This window comes from Capricornis sumatraensis, chromosome X (genome assembly GCF_032405125.1).
Source record: "Capricornis sumatraensis isolate serow.1 chromosome X, serow.2, whole genome shotgun sequence".
Classification (NCBI taxonomy): Eukaryota; Metazoa; Chordata; class Mammalia; order Artiodactyla; family Bovidae; genus Capricornis; species Capricornis sumatraensis.
This window is the reverse complement of record NC_091092.1, coordinates 59,288,698-59,315,973: the sequence shown is the minus strand read 5'-3', so window position 1 is coordinate 59,315,973 and position 27,276 is coordinate 59,288,698. Positions and strand designations below refer to the sequence as shown.

The 27,276-nt window shown below is 38.2% G+C and overlaps 1 protein-coding gene across 1 annotated transcript; it reads right to left on the bottom strand.

Annotated features, from left to right (window-relative positions):
* Positions 1–185: 185 nt before the first annotated feature.
* On the bottom strand, positions 186–27,276 carry LOC138071691 (adenosine 5'-monophosphoramidase HINT1-like). The gene is made up of 3 exons (XM_068963152.1): positions 27,070–27,276; positions 25,187–25,212; positions 186–459 (listed from the first exon to the last, which is right to left on the bottom strand). Exons 1-3 carry the CDS (start codon positions 27,274–27,276, stop codon positions 186–188), a joined length of 507 nt encoding a protein of 168 aa, XP_068819253.1.

The following is a 27,276-nucleotide window of genomic DNA, read 5'->3' as shown; positions in this document are numbered from 1 at the left end:
TAGGGTTAAAATTTTTATTATCTTTTTTTTTCAGATCATGTAGCAATATCTTTTATTATGTACAGGTTTTTAAAATTATTTTTTAATATCTCCCTAGACAGGCAAAAAAAAAATACTGTGTAGAATATTTGAACTTGTAAACCTTATTGCTGCATAGAGAAGGCAAAATTATCCCTACAGCATGGTTAACCAGGAGGCCAATTCATCTGCTGACCTCCAAGAACATGGAGGTGAACATGATAGACAGACTGTCCCCCATCTGAACCTTCATTCACCACCATTTGAGACCCCTTCTTCAGGCCCAGATCAGCAGCACATTTCTTGCCAACAATCATCAAATGCCCAAGAAAACTTTTATCATCATCATCTGCTGCAGAAATCTGGGGTATATCTTTCTTGGGTATCACCAGAAACTGTTGGTACTTCCGGGGATATGTAGTAGAAAGCAAGACACTGTGGCTGGCCAGGGAAAAGGTCGGGGGGCTTACTATTATCTTTTAATTGAAGTATAGTTGATAGTTCAGTTCAGCCGCTCAGTTGTCTCCAACTCTTTGCAACCCCATGGACTGCAGCACGCCAGGCCTCCCTGTCCATCACCAACTCCTGGAGCTTGCTGAAACTCATGTCCATCGAGTTGCTGATGCCATCCAACCATCTCATCCTCTGTCATCCCCTTCTCCTCCTTCCTTCAATCTTTCCCAGCATCAGGGACTTTTCCAATGAGTCAGTTCTTTGCATGAGGTGGCCCAAGTATTGGAGTTTCGGTATCAGTCCTTCTAGTGAATATTCAGGACTGATTTCCTTTAAGATGGACTGGTTGGATCTCCTTGCAGTCCAAGGGACTCTCAAGAGTCTTCTCCAACACCACAGTTCAAAAGCATCAATTATTCAGCACTCATATTTCTTTATGGTCCAACTCATATCCATACATGATGACTGGAAAAGCCATAGCTTTGACTAGACAGACTTTTGTTGGCAAAGTAGTCTCTGCTTTTTAATATGCTGTCTAGGTTGGTCATAGCTTTTCTTCCAAGGAGCAAGCATCTTTTAATTTCATGGCTGCAGTCACCATCTGCAGTGATTTTGGAGCCCAAGAAAATAAAGTCTCTCACTGTTTCTATTGTTTCCCCATCTCTTTGCCATGAAGTGATGGGACTGAATGCCATGATCTTAGTTTTCTGAATGTTGAGCTTTAAGCCAACTTTTTCACTCTCCTCTTTCACTTTCGTCAAGAGGCTCTTTAGTTCTTCTTTGCTTTCTGCCATAAGGGTAGTGTCATCTGCATATTTGAGGTTATTGATATTTCTCCTGGCAATCTTGATTCCAGCTTGTGCTTCATTCAGCCCAGCATTTCGCATGAGGTATTCTGCATATAAGTTAAATAAACAGGGTGACAATATATAGCCTTGATATACTCCTTTCCCGATTTGGAACCAGTCTGTTGTTTCATGTCCGGTTCTAACTGTTGCTTCTTGACCTGCAAAGATTTCTCATATAATGCTATGTAAGTTAGAGTTGTTCAATACAGGGATTGATAATTTTAAAGGTTATACTCCATTTATGGAACTTCCCTGGTGGCTCAGATGGTAAAACGTCTGCCTAAAATGGGGGAGATCCGGATTCGATCCCTGGGTCAGGAAAATCCCCTGGAGAAGGAAATGGCAACCCACTCTAGCACTCTTGCCTGGAAAATCCCATGGATGGAGGAGTCTTGTAGGCTACAGTCCATGGGGTCGCAGAGAATCGGACCTGACTGAGCGACTTCACTTTCACTATGCTCTATTTATAGTTACTATAAATATTGGCTGTATTCCCTTTGTTGTACAATATTGAAAGGTTGTTGCTGAACCACAGAAGATGCTGGGTTTTTTGGCCTCCAGAGAAGAAGAATTCAATCTGGGATGAGAGATGAGGCTTGATTGCTCAGAGCTTTTGTGTAATGGAGTTTTATAAAAGTATAAAAGGGATAGAGAAAGCTTCTGACATAGACATCAGAAGGGGGCAGAAAGAGTACCCCCTCACTAGTGTTAGCAATGGAGTTACATACTTTTTAATTACTTATTACGGTGAATCAAAAGAATGTCTGAAGGTTGTAAAGCCTTTACTAGACCCACTCCCATAATTTACATTTTAAGATAATAGGATTAGCTGGAAGGTTTTTTTTTTTTTTTTCCAGAAACTGTCCTTAAGCAGGATACATTATTGTTACGTAATCCTAACGAATGTAGAGGGGTAAAAAGTTTGTCCTTTCCTCCTCCTTGAGAATTCCAGACCCCTGTCTCCTCCTTGAGAACCCCAGACCCCTGTCTCCTTGGGGACCACCATACTTCTTATCAGCCTGCCTAGGAATTGACTCTCTCAATATATCTTTGTATCTTAGGTTAAATAATTTAAGTTTGTTAATCGTTTCTTTGCAGAGCAGTACTATAATAAACCACCAGTGCTTTGGCTTGTGACAGTTGACATGAAGATAGAAATTATCACAGCTGTAATTTTTACCAGTGTTGTCCTTGAGTTTAGGTTGAACCTATACCATAACAGGATTAACCCTCCTTTCTTGTATTGTCCATATGTTTAGATTACAGTTTTTCAGATAAGCTCACAGATGGTTACATAGGACCTAATTGGCAAAGGAAGGGATATAACTCTTATGTGGGGTTTTAAAACTCTTCAGTTCTGCTCGTTTGTTCTGTATGATTGTTGTTATCCTTGTATAATCCAGCAGTGACTGTAATAGTGCCTTAATCATAACAAGAATTTAGAAATTTATTCAAGAAATGATACCAGAGCAGCCTATAACCTGACATACTATGCAGAATGGTTTAAAATATGCTTTAACAGAGCTAGGTAAACAAATGTATATCTGACATCTGAGCTCATAGCCACCTTAACTTCATTTTTGTCTAAACAAATCACTTTTATACTTAATGGGGAGCCAACCAACTTGAACTTAAGAAAGAATAATAGGTTTTGACGGAAAAATCTATCAGATTTCTTTCAACAGGAAAGAGATGTTAGATAGGGAACTTCTTTATATCTTGCATTAAAGAAACAGGAGGATGAATTTACAGGTTTTAGGAGTCCTCTGTGGCTCCTTTGCCTGTGTGAGAAAGGGCTTTCTTGGTGGCTCAGGTAGTAAAGAATCTGCTTGCAATGCAGGAGATCCTGGGTTTGATCCCCAGATCTGGAATATTCCCTGGAGAAGGGAATGGCAACCTACTCCAGTATTCTTGCCTGGAGAATTCCATGGACAGAGGAGCCTGGTGGGCTACAGTCCATGGGGTCACAAAGAGTCGGATACGACTTTGCCTGTGTGTACTGAACTGTAACATCCTCCAATTTTAAAGGAAAACTGGAGAAGGAAATGGCAACCCACTCCAGTGTTCTTGCCTGGAGAATCCCAGGGACAGGGGAGCCTGGTGGGCTGCCGTTTATGGGGTCGCACAGAGTTGGACACGACTGAAGCGACTTAGTAGTAGTAGTAGTAGTAGTAGTAGTAGTAGTAGTAGTAATCATTTCTTTAGACTCTTACATATATCTTTATTGATTCCTGATGGCCTAAAATATCAGTTATAGTTATTACTTTCTAAAATCCAATTATTACTTTTTAAGTTTTAAAATATCTGTTCTATTGTGTGATATTTTCCACTGTATCTATTTTCTTAGGTTAATCATATTATTTTATAGTCTGTGCTGGCATGTCCAGTATGTGGATTGCATCTGGGGCTCTTTTTTAGTTTGTGTTTTCTTTGTGAATTTTAGTTCATCTCATTCGTGATAATTATTTGTTTGCATGCTGGGCATATTAAGTGAAAATGGAAAAGGCTTTGATTGATGCTATTTTTTAAAAAACTTTAAAAATAACAATCAACTCATGGGAAGATGCAAAAATAGTATATAGAGCCCTGTGAACCCTTTATATAGCTTCTACAAGTAGGAGTTCTGGTATGATTACAGTACAATATTAACTAGACCACAGACTTTGTGAACATATTGTACTACAATCGTATAAGCATATTTTTGTGTGTGTGCATGCATGTATGTATTTGTGTAGTTTTGTGCAATTTAATCCCATATGTAAATTTGTTTAACCACCACCACCGCAATCAAGATACAGAATTGTTCAATCACCACAAACTCCTTCATGTTGCCTCTTTCTTATAGTACCCACTATTTCTGACCCCTTTCTCATTTCCTAGAAACCACTCATCTCTCTATCTTCATAGTTTTGTCAGTTTGAAAATATAAAAATGTGTTTGTATACCATGTAACCTTTTGGGGATTGGCTTCTTGAAAATTAACGGACTTTATTTTTTAGTGAAGTTTTACGTTTACAGGAAAATTGAGCAGAAAGTACAAGGAGTTCCTTTGTACCCGGTCCCCATTCCCTACTGATTTCCCCTATCATTGACAGATTAGTGTGGTACATTTCTTGCAATTGATAAATGAATATTGATACATTATTTTTAAAATTTTTATTATTTATATTTTGGACTGTGCGTGGGTCTTTGTTGCTGTGTGGGCTTTTCTCTAATTATTGCAAGTGGGGGTTACTCTCTCGTGGTACATAGACTTCTCATTGTGGTAGCTCTTCTTGTTGTGGAGCACAGACTCTAGGGCAGTGGGCTTCAGTAGTTGCAGCATGTGGGCTCAGTAGTTGCGGTTCCTGGGCTCTAGAGCACAGGCTTACTATCTGGCACACGGGCTTAGTTGCTCTGCAGCATGTGAGATCTTCCCAGATCAGGGGTCGAACAACCCCTGTTTCCTGCATTGGCAGGCAGATTCTTTATCACTTAGCTACCAGGGAACTCGTGATACATTATTATTAACTAAGGCCCATAGTTTGCATTTGGGAGTTCTATGAGTTTTGACAAATGTATAATGTCATGTGCTCACCATTAAAGTATCATGCAGAGTAGTTTCACTTCACTAAAAACTCTCTGCATTTCACTTATTCATCTCTCCCTTTCTCCTCCCTAAATCACTGGCAACCACTGATCTTTTTAGTCTTTGTATTTTTGCCTTTTCAAGGATATCATGTAATTGGAATCATACAGTATGTAGCTTTTTCAGACTGGCTTAGTTTACTTTGCACTGCTGCTGCTGCTAAGTCGCTTCAGTCGTGTCCAACTCTGTGCGACCCCATAGACGGCAGCCCACCAGGCTCCCCCATCCCTGGGATTCTCCAGGCAAGAATACTGGAGTGGGTTGCCATTTCCCTCTCCAATACATGAAAGTGAAAATTGAAAGTGAAGTTGCTCAGTCGTGTCCGACTCTTAGTGATCCCATGGACTGCAGCCTACCAGGCTCCTCCATCCATGGGATTTTCCAGGCAAGAGTACCGGAGTGGGGTGCCATTGCCTTCTCCACTATGCATTTGCAATTCCTCCATGGCTTGATAACTCATTTCTTTTCACTGAATAATGTTACATTGTATGGATGTACCATTATTTGTTTATCCACTCACTTGATAGAAATCTTGGTTGCTTTCAATTTTTAGCAATTATGAGTAAAGTTGCTGTCAATATTCATGTGTGTTTTTGTGTCTACATACATTTTCAACTCATATGGATGAACACTGTGGAACACAAGTGTTGGATCATATGATAAGACTATGTTTAGCTTTGTATGTGTCTATCAGACCATCTTCCAAGCGGCTGTACTGTTTTGCATTCCCATCAGAATGAGTGTGAGTTCCCTTTGCTCCACATCATTTTCAGTATTTGGTGTTGTCAACAGATTGAATTTTAGCCATGCTAACAGATGGTAGTGGTATTTTATTATCTTAATCTTCAACTTTCTAATGATAATATGATATTGAGAATCTTTTCATATACTTATTTATCATCTATATATTTTCTTTGGTGAAAGACTGGCATTTTTACTACATATGATACATGTGAGATCCACCCAAGTCATTACATGATCAGTAGTGTGCCTTTCTATTGCTAAGCAGTATTCTATAGTATGGATGTACCAGAATTTGTTTAGCAGTTCACCAATTGGAAGACTTTTGTGTTGTCTCTAGTTTGGGGCTATTATGTAAAAAGATGCTGTGAACTACAAAATGCAGATTTTTGTGTATACATAAAAATTTAGGAGATGTGATTGATATTTTTATGGTATGTACATGTTTACTTTTTAAAGAAACTCCCCAACAGTTTTCTGAAACTACCGAACAGTTTTCCATAGTGCTTAAACTATTTTATGTTTCAACTAGAATTGTTTTTTAATTTTGTTTTCTGTACTTTTTGATAGTGTATAAAGTTTCTAGCATTGCAGCTATTTCGTTTCTTTGTCAATTAGTATGGTCATATGCTTTTGCTTCTTTAGCATGCCATTATGGTGGATTAAATTGACTATATTCAAATGAACCAACTTTGTATAACTGGAATAAATCTTATTCTGTATTCATGAATGGTATCAACCTATAGTTTTCTTCCTTCCTCCCTCCCTCCCTTCCTCATTTGTTAGTTAATTTGCATTACCTTTGTCCTTTGTTTGATTTTGTAATTAGGATAATTCTGCTCTCATGAAATGAGTTTGTTACTTTTCCTCCTCTTCTAATTCTAGAAGTGGATTTGTCAAATTTGTGCCATATCTTCTTCAAATATTTGGTAAATTCTCTAGGGAAGCCATCTTGCTAGGATTTCTTTTTTCAAGGTTTTTTTGATGAAAAATCAACTGATAATCTGATTGAGGATCCTTTACATGAGATGAATCACTTCTCTTTTGATGCCTTCAAGTTCCTCTTTTTGTCTTTCAGCAATTTGATTACAATGTGTTCTTGGGTGACCAACTTGGCTTTTGTTGAGGTTCCTGGGTGTATAGACTAATGTCTTTCTTTGTATTTAGGAAGATTTGGGCCATTATTTCTTTAAATGTTCTTTCTGCTCCTTGCTGTCTCTCCTTTTTCTCTGGGACATCTATTATGCAAATGTTCCACAGGTCTCTTAGACTCATTTATCTATTTATTGCCATCTTAAAGTGTACACTTCAGTGGCATTTAGAACATTCACATTGTTGTGCAACCGTCACACTATCTAGGTCCAATATATTATGTCATCTCAGTAAGAAAGCCCATACCTAGTGCTTCTAATCTCCCTTTTCCCAGGCTCATAACATCTGCTAATCTACTTTCTATGCCTATGAATTTACCTATTCCTGAAATTTTATATCAATGAAATCATACAGAATGTGGCATTTGTGTCAGTTTCCTTTCATTTAGTATGACGTTGTTAAGATTCACCCATACTCTAGCATGTATCACTATTTTATTTATATATATGGCAATTTCCTTGTATGACAAAGCTTCATTTTATTTACCCATTCATCTGTTTATAGATATTTGGTTTGTTTTCCTCTTTTGTCTATTGTGAATACTGCTACTGTGACAATTCATGTACAATTTTTTATTTAAACCCTGGTTTTGAATTCTTCCCGTTTCCCAGGACTATAATTGCTGAGTCTATACGAATTTTTTGCTTATTGTTTTCTACAGCAGCTGAATCTTTTTGCATTCCCACCAACAGTATATGAGAGTCCCAATTTCCTCACATCCCTACAAGCAATTGTTATTTTCTATTTTTTTTTAAATTTATAGACATCTTAGTGGGTGGGTGAGAGATGTTATCTTATGGTTTTGGTTTGCATTTCCCTAATGACTATTTTTGTGTGTTGTTTGGTCATTTGTATATCTTCTTTGGAGAAATGGCTATTCGATTCCTTTGCTCATTTAAAAAAATGGTAGAAAGTGGGAAAATTTATGTGATTATTTTACAGCATAAAGTTGTTCAATGAAATATAGTTTGCATTCCATAAAATACACCCTTTGACCATCTTTTCATTGGATAGCTTTTCTTTGTATTGAGTTGTAAGGCAGCTTTTTATATTTTGAGGATACTAGATCATTATCAGATGTATTATTAGCAGATATTTTCCCTCATGTGCAGACTGTCTTTTCATTCTCTTGACTGTGTCATTTGATGAATAAATGGTTTTAATTTTGATGGAGTCCATTTTATCTATTTTCCTTTTGTTTCCTATGCTTTTTGTGTTTCAGAGAAACCATCACCTAATCTATGTTTGTGAAGAGTCACCGCTATGTTTTCTTCTAAGGTTTTTATAGTTTTCAGTCAGTTCAGTCGCTCAGTCATGTCTGGCTCTTTGTGACTACATGGACTGAAGCATGTCAGGCCTCCCTGTCCATCACCAACTCCTGGAGTATACTCAAACTCATGTCCATTGAGCAGGTCATGCCATCCAACATCTCATCCTTTGTCATCCTCTTCTTGCCTTCAATCTTTCCCAGCATCAGGGTTTTTCAAATGAGTCAGTTGTTCACATCGGGCGGCCAAAGTATTGGAGTTACAGCTTCAACATCAGTACTTCCAATGAATATTCAGCACTGATTTCCTTTAGGATGGACTGGTTGGATCTCCTTGCAGTCCAAGGGACTCTCAAAAGTCTTCTCCAATACCATAGTTCAAAAGCATCAATTCTTTTGCGCTCAGCTATGGTCCAACTCTCACATCCATACCTGACTACTGGAAAAACCATAGCCTTGACTAGACGAACCTTTGTTGGCAAAGGAACGTCTCTGCTTTTTAATATGCTGTCTAGGTTGGTCATAACTTTTTTTCCAAGGAATAAGCGTCATTGAATTTCATGGCTCCAGTCACCATCTGCAGTGATTTTGGAGCCCCCCCCAAAATAAAGTCTGCCACTGTTTCCACTGTTTCCCCATCTATTTGCAATGCAGTGATGCCATGATGTTTGTTTTCTAAATGTTGTGCTTTAAGCCAACTTTTTCATTCTCCTCTTTCACTTTCATCAAGAGGCTTTTTAGTTGTTCTTTGCTTTCTACCATAAGAGTGGTGTCATCTGCATATCTGAGGTTATTGATATTTTGCCTGCCAATCTTGATTCCAGCCCGGTGTTTCTCATGATGTACTCTGCATATAAGTTAAATAAGCAGGGTGACATTATACAGCCTTGACGTACTCCTTTTCCTATTTGGAACCAGTCTGTTGTTCCATGTCCACTTCTAACTGTTGCTTCCTGACCTGCATACAGATTTCTCAAGAAGCAGATCAGGTGGTCTGGTATTCCCATCTCTTTCAGAATTTTCCATACTTTGTGGTGATCCACATAGTCAAGGGCTTTGGCATAGTCAATGAAGTAGAAATAGATGTTTTTCTGGAACTCTCTTGCTTTTTTGATAGTGAAAGTGAAGTCACTCAGTCACGTCCGACTCTTTGTGACCCCATGGACTGTAGCCTACCAGGCTCCTCTGTCCATGGGATTTTCCAGGCAATAGTAAATAGTATTGGAGTGGATTGCCATTTCCTTCTCCAGGGGATCTTCCCAACCCAGGGATCAAACCTGGGTCACCCACATTGTAGACAGACGCTTTACCGTCTGAGCCACCAGGGAAGTCCTGATAATCCAACAGATATTGGCAATTCCTCTGCCTTTCGAAAACCAGCTTGAACATCTGGAAGTTCACAGTTCATGTACAGTTGAAATCTGGCTTGCAGAATTTTGATCATTAGTAGCATGTGAGATAAGTGCAATTGTGCAGTTAGAACTGGACATGGAACAACAGACTGGTTTCAGATAGGAAAAGGAGTACGTCAAGACTGTATATTGTTACCCTGCTTATTTAACTTCTATGCAGAGTACATCATGAGAAACACTGGGCTGGAAGAAGCACAAGCTGGAATCAAGATTGCCAGGAGAAATATCAATAACCTCAGATATGCAGATGACACCACTCTTATGGCAGAAAGTGAAGAGGAACTAAAAAGCCTCTTGATGAAAGTGAAAGAGGAGAGTGAAAAGTTGGCTTAAAGCTCAACATTCAGAAAACGAAGATCATGGCATTCGGTCCCATCACTTCATGGGAAATAGATGGGGAAACAGTGGAAACAGTGTCAGACTTTATGATTTTGGGCTCCAAAATCACTGCAGATGGTGACTGCAGCCTTTAAATTAAAAGACGCTGACTCCTTGGAAGAAAAGTTATGACCAACCTAGATGGCATATTCAAAAGCAGAGACATTACTTTGCCGACTAAGGTCCGTCTAGTCAAGGCTATGGTTTTTCCTGTGGTCATGCATGGATGTGAGAGTTGGACTGTGAAGAAGGCTGAGCGCCGAAGAATTGATGCGTTTGAACTGTGGGATTGGAGAAGACTCTTGAGAGTCCCTTGGACTGCAAGGAGATCCAATCAATCCATTCTGAAGGAGATCAACCCTGGGATTTCTTTGGAAGGAATGATGCTCAAGCTGAAACTTTAGTACTTTGGCCACGTCATGCAAAGAGTTGACTCATTGGAAAAGACTCTGATGCTGGGAGGGATTGGGGGCAGGAGGAGAAGGGGACGACCGAGGATGAGATGGCTCGATGGCATCACCAACTCAATGGACATGAGTTTGGGTGAACTCTGGGAGTTGGTGATGGATAGGGAGGCCTGGCGTGCTGCAATTCATGGGGTCGCAAAGAGTCAGACACGACTGAGCGATTGAACTGAACTGAATTGATCACTGAGGAAGGCTTTATTATCTCTCCTTGTTATTCTTTGGAACTCTGCATTCAGATGGGTTTATCTTTCCTTTTCTCCTTTACCTTCACTTCTCTTCTTTTCACAGCAATTTGTAAGGCATCCTCAGACAGCCATTTTGCATTTTTGCATTTTTTTCTTGGGGATGATCTTGATCCCTGTCTCCTGTATAATGTTATGAACCTCTGTCCATAGTTCATCAGGCACTCTGTTTATCAGATCTAATCCGTTAAATCTATGTGTCACTTCCACTGTATAATCATAAGGGATTTGATTTAGGTCATACCTGAATGGTCTAGTGGTTTTCCCTACTTTCTTCAATTTAAGTCTGAATTTGGCAATAAGGAGTTCATGATCTGAGCCATAGTCAGCTCCCGGTCTTGTTTTTGCTGACTGTATAGAGCTTCTCCATCTTTGGCTGCAAAGAATATAATCAATCTGATTTCAGTATTGACCATTTAGTGATATCCATGTACATAATTTTCTCTTGTGTTTTTGGAAGAGGGTGTTTTCTATGAACAGTGTGGTCTCTTGGCAAAACTCTATTAGCCTTTGCCCTGTTTCACTCTTACTCCAAGGCCAAATTGGCCTGTTCCTCCAGGTGTTTCTTGACTTCCTACTTTTGCATTCCAGTCCCCTCTAATGAAAAGGACATCTTTTTGGGGTGTTAGTTTAGAAGGTCTTGTAGGTCTTCTAAGAACTGTTCAGCTTCTTCAGCATTACTGGTTGGTACATAGACTTGGATACCTATGATAGCAATAGGTATCACCATTCCATGATATTGAATGGTTTGCTTTGGAAACAAATAGAGATCATTCTGTAATTTTTGAGATTGCATCCAAGTACTGCATTTTGGATTCTTGTTGACTATGATGGCTACTCCATTTCTTCTAAGGGATTCTTGCCCACAGTAGTAGATATAATGGTCATCTGAGTTAAATTCACCCATTCCAGTCCATTTTAGTTTGCTGTTTCCTAAAATAGTTTATGGTTTTAGTTCTTTTATTTAGGTCTTTAATCCACTTTGGATTAATTTTTGTATATGATGAGTGGAAAGGATGCAGCTTCCTTCTTTTCTATGTGGACATCCAGTTATTCCAGCATGACTGTGTTCAGTTTTCTTCAATTTTCTTTTTTCTCTTCAGACTAGAAAAATTTATTTGAACTATCTTCAAGTTTGATGATTCACTTTTTTTGCTGCTCAAATTTTGTGTTGAACCTCTCTAGTGAATTTTTCAATACAGTTGTTATATTTTTCAACTTACAAATTCATATTTTCAATTTCCATATTGATATTTCTCTATTTGGTGACACATTGTTTTCCTGATTTTCTTTGGCTTTTTGAGCAGTTGATTTGAAGTCTCTGTCTTGTAAGTCCAATGTATAGGCCTTGTCAAGGACAGTTTCTATTAATTTCCTGTTTTCCTGTGACTGAGTCATACTTTCTTGTATCTTTATATTCCTCGTAGGTTTTTTTTTTTGGTAAGGTGAACATTTTGAATATTATAATTTGTTCACTCTGAAGATCACATTCTTCCCCCTCCCCAGGATTTGTTTTTCTTGCTTTTTGCAGGGTTATGGTGTTTTGTTTCATGGCTCTGTAAACAGTTTTCAAAAGACTGTATTCTTTTTCCTTATGGTCACTGAAGCTTCTGTTTCCTTAGCTGCTGCTGCTGCTAAGTTGCTTCAGTCGTGTCTGACTCTGTGCGACCCCAGAAACGGCAGCTCACCAGGCTCCCCCATCCCTGGAATTCTCCAGGCAAGAACACTGGAGTGGGTTGCCATTTCTTTCTGCAATGCATGAAAGTGAAAAGTGTCAGCTAGTAATTTCACAGAAATTTACTTAAAGAGTAACTGAAAATTGAGTAACTGAGAACTGAAAAATTAATGTTCTGGCTCTCCTGATTTCCCTGGATTTGGAGTCCACACTCCTCACTCAGCTACTGCTGATGCCCTGACCCTAGCAAAGCGGATCATCATATCAGACTGGATGGGAGTTCCAACTTTTTATTTGGTTTCCCCTGGCCAGCCAGTACTGCTGGTGGTGGAGTGTTTTTAGAGCTTGGGGTAGGGTGGGGTAGGTATTGTCAGTAAGTTTTCTGTATTGTTAAGCTGTCCCTTTTCTAGTTCCTTGTCTAGAGAGAGCAGGCTTGTGGGGTGGGGCATTTTTTGTCTACTTCTGTTGGTTGTTGTTGGTTGCAGGCTTTCCTGGTGCCTAGTTTGGAATAATTGGGAGGTAAAAAGAAAATGCAGGAACTCACTGCCATGTTGGTCCATAAGTCCCAAAGTCCCTAGGCAGTCTGCCTTTTTCTTTAAAACTTTCAGTGCCCACTAGTGATTTTCTGTTGTATTAATGTTTAGTGTTTTAATTGTGATGACTTGGGAGAAACTAATCTATTTTTGTCTGGTCACAGAAATTCTCTGTTATATTTTTTAGAGAGTATTTACTGTAGTATTTACTTTCTGGTAGAGGATTAAAGTGGAAGCAGATCACTTTAATCTGATCAGAGATTGAGGTACTTCAAGAATGAGGTTTTTGTTTGTTATGGCTGGTTGTTTGTTTGCTTGTTCATTTTGCTAAGGCTCTTTGTTTGTGACTCACCCTTATTCTTTGTGAAGTTCTTCAGAATTCTAGCTGAAATTTTGGGGTTTTATCAGGAACTCTTCACCTTCTTAGACCTCAAACTCCAAGAAACTACTTAAAACTCTGCTTTGCTTGTCATCATTTTCAGTCAGTTCAGTTCAGTTCAGTCGCTCAGTCGTGTTCAACTCTTTGCGACCCCATGAATCGCAGCACGCCAGGCCTCCCTGTCCATCACCAACTCCCTGAGTACTCAGACTCACGTCCATTGAGTCGGTGATGCCATCCAGCCGTCTCATCCTCTGTCGTCCCCTTCTCCTCCTGCCCCCAATCCCTCCCAGTATCAGAATCTTTTCCAATGAGTTGACTCTTTGCATGAGGTGGCCAAAGTACTGGAGTTTCAGCTTGAACATCATTCCTTCCAAAGAAATGCCAAGGCTGATCTCCTTCAGAATGGACCGGTTGGATCTCCATGTAGTCCAAGGGACTCTCAAGAGTCTTCTCCAATCCCACAGTTCAAAAGCATCAGTTCTTCAGCGCTCAGCTTTCTTCACAGTCCAACTCTCACATCCATACATGACCACAGGAAAAAACCATAGCTTTGACTAGACGGACCTTAGTCGGCAAAGTAATGTCTCTGCTTTTGAATATGCCATCTAGGTTGGTCATAACTTTTCTTCCAAGGAGTCAGCGTCTTTTAATTTAAAGGCTGCAGTCACCATCTGCGGTGATTTTGGAGCCCCCCAAAAATAAAGTCTGCCACTGTTTCCCCATCTATTTCCCATGAAGTGATGGGACTGGATGCCATGATCTTAGTTTTCTGAATGTTGAGCTTTAAGCCAACTTTTTCACTCTCCTCTTTCACTTTCATCAAGAGGCTTTTTAGTTCCTTTTCACTTTCTGCCATAAGGGTGGTGTCATCTGCATATCTGAGGTTATTGATATTTCTCCCAGCAATCTTGATTCCAGCTTGTGCTTCTTCCAGCCCAGTGTTTCTCATGATGTACTCTGCATAGAAGTTAAATAAGCAGGGTGACAATATACAGCGTTGACGTATTCCTTTTCCTATTTGGAACCACCTTGTTCCATGTCCAGTTCTAACTGTTGCTTCCTAACCTGCATATAGGTTTCTCAAGAGGCACGTCAGGTGGTCTGGTATTCCCATCTCTTTCAGAATTTTCCACAGTTTATTGAGATCCACACTTTCAAAGGCGTTGGTATAGTCAATAAAGCAGAAATAGATGTTTTTTTGGAACTCTCTTGCTTTTTTGATAATCCAGCAGATGTTGGCAATTTGATCTCTGGTTCCTCTGCCTTTTTTAAAACCAGCTTGTACATCTGGAAGTTCATGGTTCACGTATTGCTGAAGTCTGGCTTGGAGAATTTTGAGCATTACTTTACTAGCATGTGAGATGAGTGCAGTTGTGTGGTAGTTTGAGCATTCTTTGACATTGCCTTTCTTTGGGATTGCAATGATTTGTAAATGGCTGAACTGGAGAATACATCCATTTTCTGCTTGTATTCTCCAGTTCAGCCATTTAGAAATCAGTAATTACCTCCTCCAGGGAATCTTTCCAACCCAGGGATGAAACTCAGGTCCCCCGCATTGCAGGCGGATTCTTTACAGTCTGAATTACCTCCATAGAAAAATTTGGCTCCAAATATCAGATCCAATTTGTCTGTTCTTCTCCCTTTTCCTAAATCTTGTTTTTTAAATCTGAGTTACTTAAATCCCTTAACTTTGATTTTTGTCTCACCATCTCCATGAGACTGTGGAAAAGTTTCGTTCAGCTTCTTTATCTATCTCTTAGTAGCTACTTTCTGCCTAATTTTTAAATGTCTCTTAATTTTTTAGTTTCTCTCTTAACTATCAGTTAGCTAATTGCTTCAGGGGCTAAGAAGTATACTATATCAGGTTCACCTCAGTGAGTTTTCCTTCATTTCAAGATCTTTGCCCCTCAAATTCTGTTTGCCTTATTAGCGCTCAGATGGAATAATACATGCATATTTTACCCCAGTTTTCTAGATTTTCTTGGTGGGTGAGTTGATCTGTTGTATAAAGCTGTTCGTCACCGTGAAGAAATTCTTAATACATTTTTATAGTTTTCCTGAAATAGATTTAAAAATATATTTTGTTAGATGTATTTCTCAATTTTTATACTTTGCTGCCAGTATGAATGGTCCTTTTATCCAATTACATTTTCTAACTGGTTATTTATAAAAGATGTTGACTAAGTGTATTTGGATCTACCATTGGTCCATCTTATAGTAAACTTTTTATTTATTCCATTGCAAACTGATAGATTTTTCTCTTCTTCTCTATTATTTATTCATCTTTTCCTTAGCTTAATTCATTGCTATGATTTTATAATAACATACTAAATAGTAATAATGTGAACAATCAATTTATCTCCTTCCTCACTTTTTTGAGAATTCATTTAATGTTTCATTATCATTTCTGTGGACATCATGTGAATGATATCTTTTGCTGAATTGGGATTTTTTCAAAAAATATTCCTGCTTAAGACAAGTTATTTCTTTTAACAGGTCTAAGTATTAAGTCTTATAAACGTTATCCCATTTCTTCTTGAAATCTTTTTCAAATTTTTACTAAAATGCAACCTTCTTCTCCAATTTTATAGCTTGTTCTTTCTAAATAATAATTAATTTCTCATTCTTCAATTTGACAACAGCATAGTAGTTATAATGCTGTTTCAGTTATTTAGTTCTTCCTTAAAGTAAATGTTAGCTATTTTTTATCTATCCCTTTGAGAACTTTTTGTCTTTCAAAAATATCTGTATTCCCATTCTTGGTACATTATCTGTCCCATGCTACATAGTCAATTATTTTCATAGAATTAATAATCTCAATACTTTTGCCATATTTAACTGTCCATGTTCTTATATTCCTTTGCTATTTTTTTTAATTTTTTTTTTAATTTTAAAATCTTTAATTCTTACATGTGTTCCCAAACATGAACCCCCCTCCCACCTCCCTCCCCATAACATCTCTGTGGGTCATCCCCATGCACCAGCCCCAAGCATGCTGTATCCTGCGTCAGACATAGACTGGCGATTCAATTACCCACCCAAGAATTGGTCAGTTTGGGAGTCTCTGGTCCTAAGCAATGTTTAGACCTAGGGAAAGAAAAATAAACATGGTCCCAGTGCTGCTTATGCTCCTACTTTGTTCTCAGTTGATATTTCTCTGAATTGAATATTAGATCCAGAACTTTAGTCATCATCTAGCTCAGCCCATTCATATTACAAATGGGGGAACTGAGGTCCAGTATAAGAAGTCAATTGCCCCAAAGTCAGAGCTAATATGAAATTTATTCTATGAATTTATCTGTGTAGAAAAAAGAGATGATGTCATACAGACATTATTTTGTCTTTGCTCTGTGGTAATTGCTATGAATTCCCTACTGTCAGTCCTCCTCTTGACATGTAGAAAATGTGCGATGGGTAGGTAAAGATCAACATGGCCTTAGGGCATCAGGACATTCTGCAGGAGAGAAAAAAGAGGTTTACTTTCACCAGCTTCTGGAATAGCAGATTCTGCCTTGGTTCACTATTTATATGGATATAGACAGTATTCCTTAGGGGGATCCTGTACTATTTGTTTCTGGATTTGAACATATGAGAGTACCTTGGCCAGACTTTGTTTTATTACTTGTAGTTGCTTTCTAGCTTTATGTATCATATTGGATTTATATCTGAGTTTCTTGCACTTTGAAATAAGGCTGAATTGTAGAACTTTGGGGAGGGGCTTGCAAGTGAGCTGAAGAAGCAGGAAGCAGAGAGGATTAATGGATTTGGCTGAAACCAGAACACTCAGGATTTAAGAACTACATGGTATTTGCACTTTAGACAGCTGTATCAGATTTCTAAATCCCTAAGTGCTGGTTTATACATGGCCTTATCCAAATCTCTCTGTCCTATAGTCTCCATTGCTCTATTTGAGTGGTTTCCAAGCAGATCCATTGTGAAATTATATTTCTTGTAAATACTCAGTATTCATTTCCAGAGCATGGGCCAGCCATGTGCTACATCAGAGACATCAAATAACAGCTTGGCCAAAAAGTACTTCTCTCTATCCCAATAGTATGACTGAATTCTCACCATTATAGTAACTCCTTCAGGAAGTATTCACATTTTAAGTAAGCTATGGAAATAACACTTAACCAGGAATCAGAAGTTTTGGATTTAGTCCCTCTCTGACACTTATTAGTTATTGGTTTGTGACCAAGTAAAAACCTCTTTGTGTTTTAGATTCTTATTCATTATGTAGGTTGAAAAATTCTCACCCTACTTACCTGAAAGGATAGGGATAAAGTTAAAATCTGGTAATGAATGCATCATAAGTATACAGATAGAATTTACTATTCATTTGCAGCTATTTATTGGTTGCTCATTATATGCTGTATGCAGTAATAAATGAAGTCTCTCATTTTATATATACCTTATATTAATACTAGACTAGGAAATTGGCATCTTGGGAGAATTATATAATATGACCAAATTTTAGTTCGCTCAAAACCATCATTCAAACTTTTCTTGTATCTTCTGAGACTTGTAAAAGTTTCCGCTTTGCATGGTGCCTATATATTGGTGTATTATGGCTGTCTTCACAAGTGTCTTGGAGATAGTTTCTTACACCATGGTTCTTCAGTTCTTTTTTATGTTCTTTACTGTGGTCATCTGATCCCCTTCCATGTTTGTTTGCTTGTGCACAGTGGTATTCTGAGCATACAGCATAATTGTATACTTTTATACTTAGGGCCACCTACTCCTGCAACCATAGGCATGTGCTCATATACCATGACTGTCTAAACATGTCTTCATATATTTTGGCCACCTGCTTATGAATTTCTGGTTTATTTAAAAAATTTCTTATCATCCTTTACTTCTACCTAAGGACTATTTTCTCCAATACCATGCTTGTTTGCTTCAGCATTTTGGCTCTCTCTGTGGAATTGTGGACTTACATTCATATATGGTGATCGTTTCATTTTAATTTTCTGATTCTGCACCTTTACTCTGGCCTGTCATTGCCTTCTGTTTTTTTTTTTTTTCCTTAACCCATGATTACTGTTAACACACTTTATCTTTGACAAAGGAGGCAAGAATATACAATGGAGAAAAGACAATCTCTTTAACAAGTGGTGCTGGGAAAACTGGTCAACCATTGGTAAAAGAATGAAACTAGAACATTTTCTAACACCATACACAAAAATAAACCCAACATGGATTAAAGATCTAAACGTAAGACCAGAAATTATAAAACTCCTAGAGGAAAACATAGGCAAAACACTCTCCGACATCAATCACAGCAGGATCCTCTATGATCCTCTATGATCCTCCCAGAGTAATGGAAATAAAAGCAAAAATAAACAAATGGGACCTAATTAAACTTAAAAGCTTTTGCACAGCGAAGGAAACTATAAGCAAGGTGAAAAGACAGCCTTCAGAATGGGAGAAAATAATAGCAAATGAAGCAACTGACAAATAATTAATCTCAAAAATATACAAGCAACTCCTGCAGCTCAATTCCAGAAAAATAAATGACCCAATCAAAAAATGGGCCAAAGAGCTAAACAGACAATTCTCCAAAGAAGACATGCAGATGGCTAACAAACACATGAAAAGATGCTCAACATCACTCATTATCAGAGAAATGCAAATCAAAACCACAATGTGGTACCATTTCATGCCAGTCAGAATGGCTGCTATCCAAAAGTCTACAAGTAATAAATGCTGGAGAGGGTGTGGAGAAAAGGGAACCCTCTTACACTGTTGGTGGGAATGCAAACTAATACAGCCACTATGGAGAACAGTGTGGCAATTCCTTAAAAAACTGGAAATAGAACTGCCATATGACCCAGCAATCCCACTGCTGGGCATACACACAGAGGAAACCAGAATTGAAAGAGACACGTGTACCCTAATGTTCATCGCAGCACTGTTTATAATAGCCAGGACATGGAAGCAACCTAGATGTCCATCAGCAGATGAATGGATAAGAATATGTGTGGTAGATATACACAATGGAGTATTACTCAGCCATTAAAAAGAATACATGTGAATCAGTTCTAATGAGATGGATGGACCTGGAGCCTATTATACAGAGTGAAGTAAGCCAGAAAGACAAACACCAATACAGTATACTAATGCATATATATGGAATTTAGAAAGATGGTAATGATAACTCTGTATGCGAGACAGCAAAAGAGACACAGATGTATAGAACAGTCTTTTGGACTCTGTGGGAGAGGGGGAGGATGGGATGATTTGGGAGAATGGCATTGAAACATGTCTAATATCATATATGAAATGAATTGCCAGTCCAGGTTCGATACATGATCTGGATGCTTGGGGCTGGTGCACTGGGACGACTCAGAGGGATGGTATGGGGATGGAGGAGGGAGGGGGGTTCAGGATGGGGAACACGTGTGTACCTGTGGCAGATTCATGTTGATGTATGGCAAAACCAATAAATATTGTAAAGTAATTAACCTCCAATTAAAATAAATAAATTGGAGCCGATTATACAGAGTGAAGTAAGCCAGAAAGAAAAAACACCAATACAGTATACTAACACATATATATGGAATTTAGAAAGATGGCAATGATGACCCTGTATGCAAGAGAGCAAAAGAGACACAGATGTGTAGAGAGGACTTTTGGTGTCAGAGGGAGAGGGAGAGGGTGGGATGATTTGGGAGAATGGCATTGAAACATGTATACTATCATGTAAGAAACGAATCGCCAGTCTATGTCCGATGCAGGATACAGCATGCTTGGGGCTGGTGCACGGGGATGACCCAGAGAGATGTTATGGGGAGGGAGGTGGGAGGGGGGTTCATGTTTGGGAACTCATGTACACCCGTGGTGGATTCATGTCAATGTATGGCAAAACCAATACAGTATTGTAAAGTAAAATAAAGTAAAAATAAAAATAAAATAAATTTATATAAAAGTTTTTTTTAAAGATAAAAAAGAAATAAATTGGACAATTACTTCATATATATATATATATATATATATATATAAAGTCTACAAACAATAAATGCTGGAGAGGGTGTGGAAAAAAGGGAACTCTCTTACACTGTTGGTGGGAATGCAAACTAGTACAGCCACTATGGAGAACAGTGTGGAGATTCCTTAAAAAACTGGAAACAGAACTGCCATATGACCCAGCAATCCCACTGCTGGGCATACACACTGAGGAACCCAGAACTGAAAGAGACATATGTACCCCAATGTTCATCCCAGCACTGTTTACAATAGCCAGGACATAGAACCAACCTAGATGTCCATCAGCAGACAAATGGATAAGAAAGCTGTGGTACATATACACAATGGAATATTACTCAGCCATTAGAAAGAATGCATCTGAATCAGTTCTAATGAGGTGGATGAAACTGGAGCCTATTATACAGAGTGAAGTAAGCCAGAAAGAAAAACACCAATACAGTATACTAACGCATATATATGGAATTTAGAAAGATGGTAACGATAACCCTGTATGCAAGATAGCAAACGAGACACGGATGTATAGAACAGTATTTTGGACTCTGTGGGAGAAGGCGATGGTGGGATGATTTGAGAGGGTAGCATTGAAACATGTATATTATCATATGTGAAGCAGATTGCCAGTCCAGGTTCGATGCATGAGACGGTGCCCAGGGCTGGTGCACTGGGATGACCCTGGGGGATAGAATGGGGAGGGAGGTGGGAGCAGGGTTCTGGATGGGGAACACATGTGCACCCGTGACTGATTCATGTCAATGTTTGGCAAAAATCACTACAGTATTGTAAAGCCTCCAATTAAAATAAATAAATTTAGAAAAAAAAAGCAGTGACTTTAATGTTCCTGAAACATGGATATCAAAGCAAACAAATGGCATGTTTGGTTGTATAACATTGTCAGCTGCTAATACATTATAGTCATTTGAGCATTCATTATAGCTACCTGCTCCTGCACCATAAACGCCTTCTTCTGTAGCATGGTGATCAGAGCATACGTTGAGGTTTATGTGTCATGGCAATTTGAACTTAATCATTGTATAAGTTTCTATACTATGACTTGAGCAGATACTGTGATCCTCTCAGCATAAATCATAGGAAATGATCCTATATTTAAGTTATATCTATGGTTTTCTTCCCCTGCAGTATGCCCTTGCCACTCTGAGTCTCTATACTTTAGACATCCAAGCAAGCATTGTAGCCTTCTGTTCCTGAATCATTAGTATCCGCTCCTATTTAGTAGGAACTTATCCACACACCTCGGAACCATGATCATGATGTCATTATCATGAATTGTAAGCATATGTCAGTTATTTTTGCCTATGCATCATGGTTATTTGAGCATTTACCATGGTCATCTCTTGATATCATGATTCTTTGAGTAGAGCCAGGGCCTATAACTTTCATGTTATCAGTTCAGTTCAGTTCAGTTGCTCAGTTGTGTCCGACTGTGACCCCATGGATGCCAAGCACGTCAGACTTGCCTGTCCATCACCAACTACCAGAGCTTGCTCAAACTCATGTCCGCTGAGTCAATGATGCCATCCAAACATCTCATCCTCTGTTGTCCCCTTCTCCTCCTGCCCTCAATCTTTCCCAGCATTGGGGTCTTTTCCGATAAGTCAGTTCTTTGCATCAGGTAGCCAAAGTACTGGAGTTTCAGCTTCAGCATCAGACCTTCCAATGAATTTCATGTTATATACAAGTTGCATTGTTTATAGTTTAAATTAGCATTCACTATGACACTCTATACTTACACAGGAGTGTTAGGTCACTGTCATGTGATTAATTGTTCAACAATCTTTATTTTCTTGACATTCTACGTTATATGTCAATGCAGTCTTCTCATATACAATGTTAACTACAGTCACAAGATACATACTTGTAAATGACTACCCTCTACTTCTGATAAGTGAGTGTCAGCACACTGTACTCTGGCTATCTACTCATGGATCATGGCTGACTGATAATATTTGAATGTTTTATAAGTGTATTTTATTCAAGTGGTAAAACTACAGAGAGATGTTTATATACTATACAGTCATTTAAGCATGCACCATGACATTTCTTTTTGCCGCTTGTATTAGTTTTCTAGAGCTACTGTAAGAAAGGATGGCAAACTCGGTAACTTAAAACCCAAAGAAATTTATTTTCTCATGGTTTTGGAAGTGAGGAATCCAAAATCAAGGTGTTGGCTGGGCTGTAGTGCCTTTGAAGGCTCTATAAAAAGATCCACCCTTGCCTCTTCCAGTTTGGCTTGTGAGATCTTCAGACCAATCCCTGTCTCCATCATCCAATGGCATTCTTTTCCTTTTCTTTCTGTGTCTAAATTTCCTCCTTCTAATAAGGACACCAGGGAGCGCTAGTGGTAAAGAACCTCCTGCCGACGCTGGAGACCTAAGAGACTCGGGTTCCATCTGTGTGTCGGGAAGATCCCCTGGAGAGGGAATGGCAACCCACTCCAGTATTCTTGCCTGGAGAAGTCCATGGACAGAGGTTGCAACCCATGCAATCGCAGAGTCGGACTCAACTTAGCGTCATTAGATTTAGGGTCCACTCTAATCCACTATGACCTCATCTTAACCTGATTATAGCTTCAAAGCTCTTATTTCCAAATAAGGTCACACGTGCAGGTACCAGAAGTTAGAACTACAGTGTCTCTTTTTGGGGGAGACATAATTAAACCCATTACAGTATCTATACTTGAAGATATTTGCTTAAAAAAAACACACTTCAATAGTATTTATCATTTACTTAAAATACCCTAAAATTTTTAGATATAATGAAGCATTGAATGGAATTTTTTAAAGTACCAAAATTGATAGATTGCTGTGATCTTCTTGATATAAGATATGATATACCTACTAAAGTGAGAAAACAATATTTTAGAAAATATGGTGATTAAGAGAATGAAATTCCAATCACTGTCAACTAATACTCAACTGTTTCAACATTTGCTTTTGTACTATGGCTTTTTAATTAGGCATTATGTCCATCTGGGTAAAGACTATAGTTTGATTATCTTTTCATATACTACTGATGTTTGAGCTAGATCTGTAATTGTCTACCTTCTATGTCATAATTATTACTTTGGGCAGCATTGTTGCAAACTCAGGGGCTTCCCTGGTGGCTCAGTGGTGAAGAATCTGCCTGCAATGCAAGAGACTGGGTTTAATCCCTGGGTCAAGAAGATTCCCTGGAAAAGGAAATGGCAGCCCACTCCGGTATACTTCCCTGGAGAACCCCATGGACAGAGGAACCTGGTGGGCCACAGTCCATGTTGTTATTAACTCATGTATCAGTTACATCTGTCTCATATTTCAACATTGCTCTTTATTCCTATACCATGTCCAACTACCCTTGTGTTTTGAATATTTTCTTGGGATTTGTCCTATATCATCATTCATGCCTCATATTTTGGAACTATCAGAATATACATTATGATCAAATACTCATACACAAGATGTGGCTGTTCATGTACAATAGGCATCTGAGCATATGGCCTGTAGTCTCATTTTGCAACATTGTCATCTTATCCTTGACTGTAAGAACGTGCTTCTATATTGTGACAGATATTGGATATATTGAGCTTGATTTGTAATTTTCTACCTTCTATGTCATAATTGTCACTTTGGGCAGCATTGTTACTAACTCAGGGGCTTCCCTGGTGGCTCAGTGGTAAAGAATCTGCCTGCAATGCAAGAGACTGGGTTTTGGATATATATTGGGTATTGGATTGTGATATGCATCTGAATGAATTGGTCAGTGTTTACTTGCTCCTGTCCAACTGTTTGTATATTGTATGTGTGTATATGTATGTATATATATATATACATATATATACATATATACATATATATATATATATATATATATATGAGATGGATGTTGCTCATCCATTATGAGTTTGTGAAAAAGAAGCATCATGATGACTTTTATAACATGGATATTAGCTCTTGGATTGTGGTCATTAGCTGCTGCATAACAGTTGTTTATTCCATATGTGCTGTCTGCTCCTATACTATGTCTGCTAAATGTATCACAGCTGTTAGTTCATATAGTGACATAGTTTGAGTGTACAGTGGTATAAAACATGAATTCTGGCTAGTTATTCACCATGATTATTTAGAATTAGGCATGTCCATCTGAGTCTCCTTTTGTACCATTGTCATCTTCTCCCAGACTAAGATCATTCATTGCGTGCATTGTGACTTTTTTTTTATTATATACCATATCTATTTGAGTAGGAATCATAGCATAGTTTATTTCTATATCATATGCATTTACACTTGTATCATACTTGACATCTTATGTCCTATAGGTATGTATGTATACCTCATGTACTAAAGGCATGTAGGTGTGATTTGCTCTCAGACCAATGCCATGCATTCTGATAATTAAAAACAACCATCTGAGTAGTTTTTCACTCTTTTGTCTTTTCCTGGTGTATCATATCAGTCCCCTCTTTCACATATGAATGGATTCATCCTTCATGATAGTGTAAACATGCTTAATGGATTTCTGTCCACCTAATGTTTGAAATTGCACTATGAATTTCCACTTAACTACTACGCTTGTGTGATAATACACTATCATTTTCTACTCTTGTACGAAGAATACTTTGTAGCATGTATATTAGCTTGTGCAACTTGGTTTGCTATTGCAATGAATTCTCTCTCCTTTGTCATCACTGTCTACTCCTATAATGTGGGTATGAGCTCATGTTGCAGGATCTTCTGTGTGTGCATCGTGGTCAAATGCTCAGACTCCTTGGTGGCTGCTTATGCACCACGGATGTTTGAGCATGTGCTATGGTGTCTACTTTTGCAACATTGCCATCTGCTTCTGGAATAAAGCCATTCATTATTCTGTTTGTAATGTATCATGTCTGTCAGAAGAATCATGAAATACTGTCATTCATTGTACTGTTTTAGAGAATGGATAGTGGAGCCAAAAGGACTGGATTTGAATCTTGAATTATCTACTTACAAGATATGAGATCTTGGGCTTACCAGTTTGCATCTCCATGTTTCATTTTCTGCAAGATTATAAAAAGAAATCCTCATAAGATTTTTGAGAATTATATGAGCTATTATACATAAACATTTCAAACACTGCCTATCATGTAGTAAGATATATGTGGTGATGATAGTGATAATGGTAATACTGTGTCTTTTGATTCTGTATGGTGATGCCAGCTCAAAATATGGGGTTCTCTAAGTTTGAATTATGGTAAACTGCTCATATATTTGTGATAGTGTTTAAGAAACCATTATTATGAGCATATGCCATGGGACTTCCCTTTGAATCATTGCCGTCTGCACTGTCCTATTAGCTTTTGTATTACTGTTCCTTTTCTTCCATCATCACTATCTTCTCTAATATACTAGTTCCTCTGCCCCTATATTGTTGTCATCAACTCATTTTCTTGGAATGTCTGGGTGTACATCACACTAAAATGCTCAAACATCATTGGTAGTTGTTCGTGTACCATGATCTTCCTATATGTGCCATGTTATCCCCTCTAGTATTATTACCATATACTGCTGGCCTAAAAAATGTATTTATGCCTTATGTTTCCTTTATTCATATGCTCAGTCCATTTGAGCATATTCCATGACATGTTTTTTGCTCCTGTGTCACATTCACATGTCTTTGTATTATAGGTTTTTGCTCGTGCACCATGGTTGTCTGAGCATGCAGCATGCTTGTCTGCTCATACCCCATGGTTCCTGAGCAGGAACCGTCACTGCTTACTGTTCTAGTAAGGGAAATAGTGTCTTGTGTATTATGTATGTCAGTTTGCATTTTATAGTAATTTGCTCCTATTTCATGGCTCTCTATTCTTTGATCACTCCTGCCGTTTCCTTTACCATGTCTATATATTTCAAAATGATAGCTTGTAATCTCATGCCATTGGTTTATCTGAGTGTGCATCATAGTCAAATGCTCAACCACATAGCGTAGCTGCTCATACACCTGATTGTTTAAGCTTGTACTGTGATTTCACATGTTTCATCATTGCCATTTGTTCCTAAACTAAAGGAATTTGTTGTATCTTTTAAATTACCAACCATATCCATTTCAGGAAGTATAGTGGCATCTCTGCCTGCTTCTGTATCTTCATTTTCAATCCATGTCATGAAGTTATATAGGTAAGTATAGTAATCAAAAGCTCATATACTAATTGTGGCTATTAATGCAACATGCTTCTCTAAATACTTGATGTTTAGTTTTTTTTTTTTTTTTACCTACTTGATATCTACTTATACACAAAGCTATTCACTCCTATATCATGAATTTTTTGTAAGGCACAATATCTATCTAAATACCAGATATCATGAGCATTGCAACATGGTTTTCTTCTCAGTAAACAAGTTTGTGTACCACATCCTGTCTCATAGCTCCTGTGTCTTGACTGCTATGACATATTGTAGTGATTTTGTTTGCTTGTGTACATCATGATCAACTGATCAAACACAACTGATGACTTTCATCAACTATTGTTATCTGAGCATGTTCCATGGTTTCTATCTTGCCATCTGCTTCTGAAACAATCATTCATAATTGAGATATTTTGGTCATGTACCATATCCATCTGTGATGTTTGCACACATAATTATTTTCTATTGTACCTTGTCTCTTGGCTCTAAATTGGTGTTGGCTCATTTTCCATAATAGTATGAATGTGCATAATGCATTTTACTACTGTTTTACTGTGTTTGAAATTTTACTCCAAGCTTCTGTTCATTTTTTATGTGTGTTAAAATGTATATCATCATCTGCTTTTTAATAATGGAAATTTCTGTACCATAAATATCATTTTGTACACCATGATTATTTGTTACTTCAATGTGTTTGCCTCCTCCTTCGTCTTTAGTATCTACTCCTATACACTGGATGTCAGCTCATGTTGCAGGACCTTCTGAGTGTGCATCGTAGTCAAATGCTCAGACTCCTGTGGTGGCTGCTCATGCACCACGGATGTTTGAGCATGTGCTACGGTGTCTACTTTTGCTACATTGCCGTCTCCTTCTGGACCAAAGCCATTTGTTCCTGCAGTCTGTGTTTTAATCTGTACCACGTTCATCTGAGGAAGCAT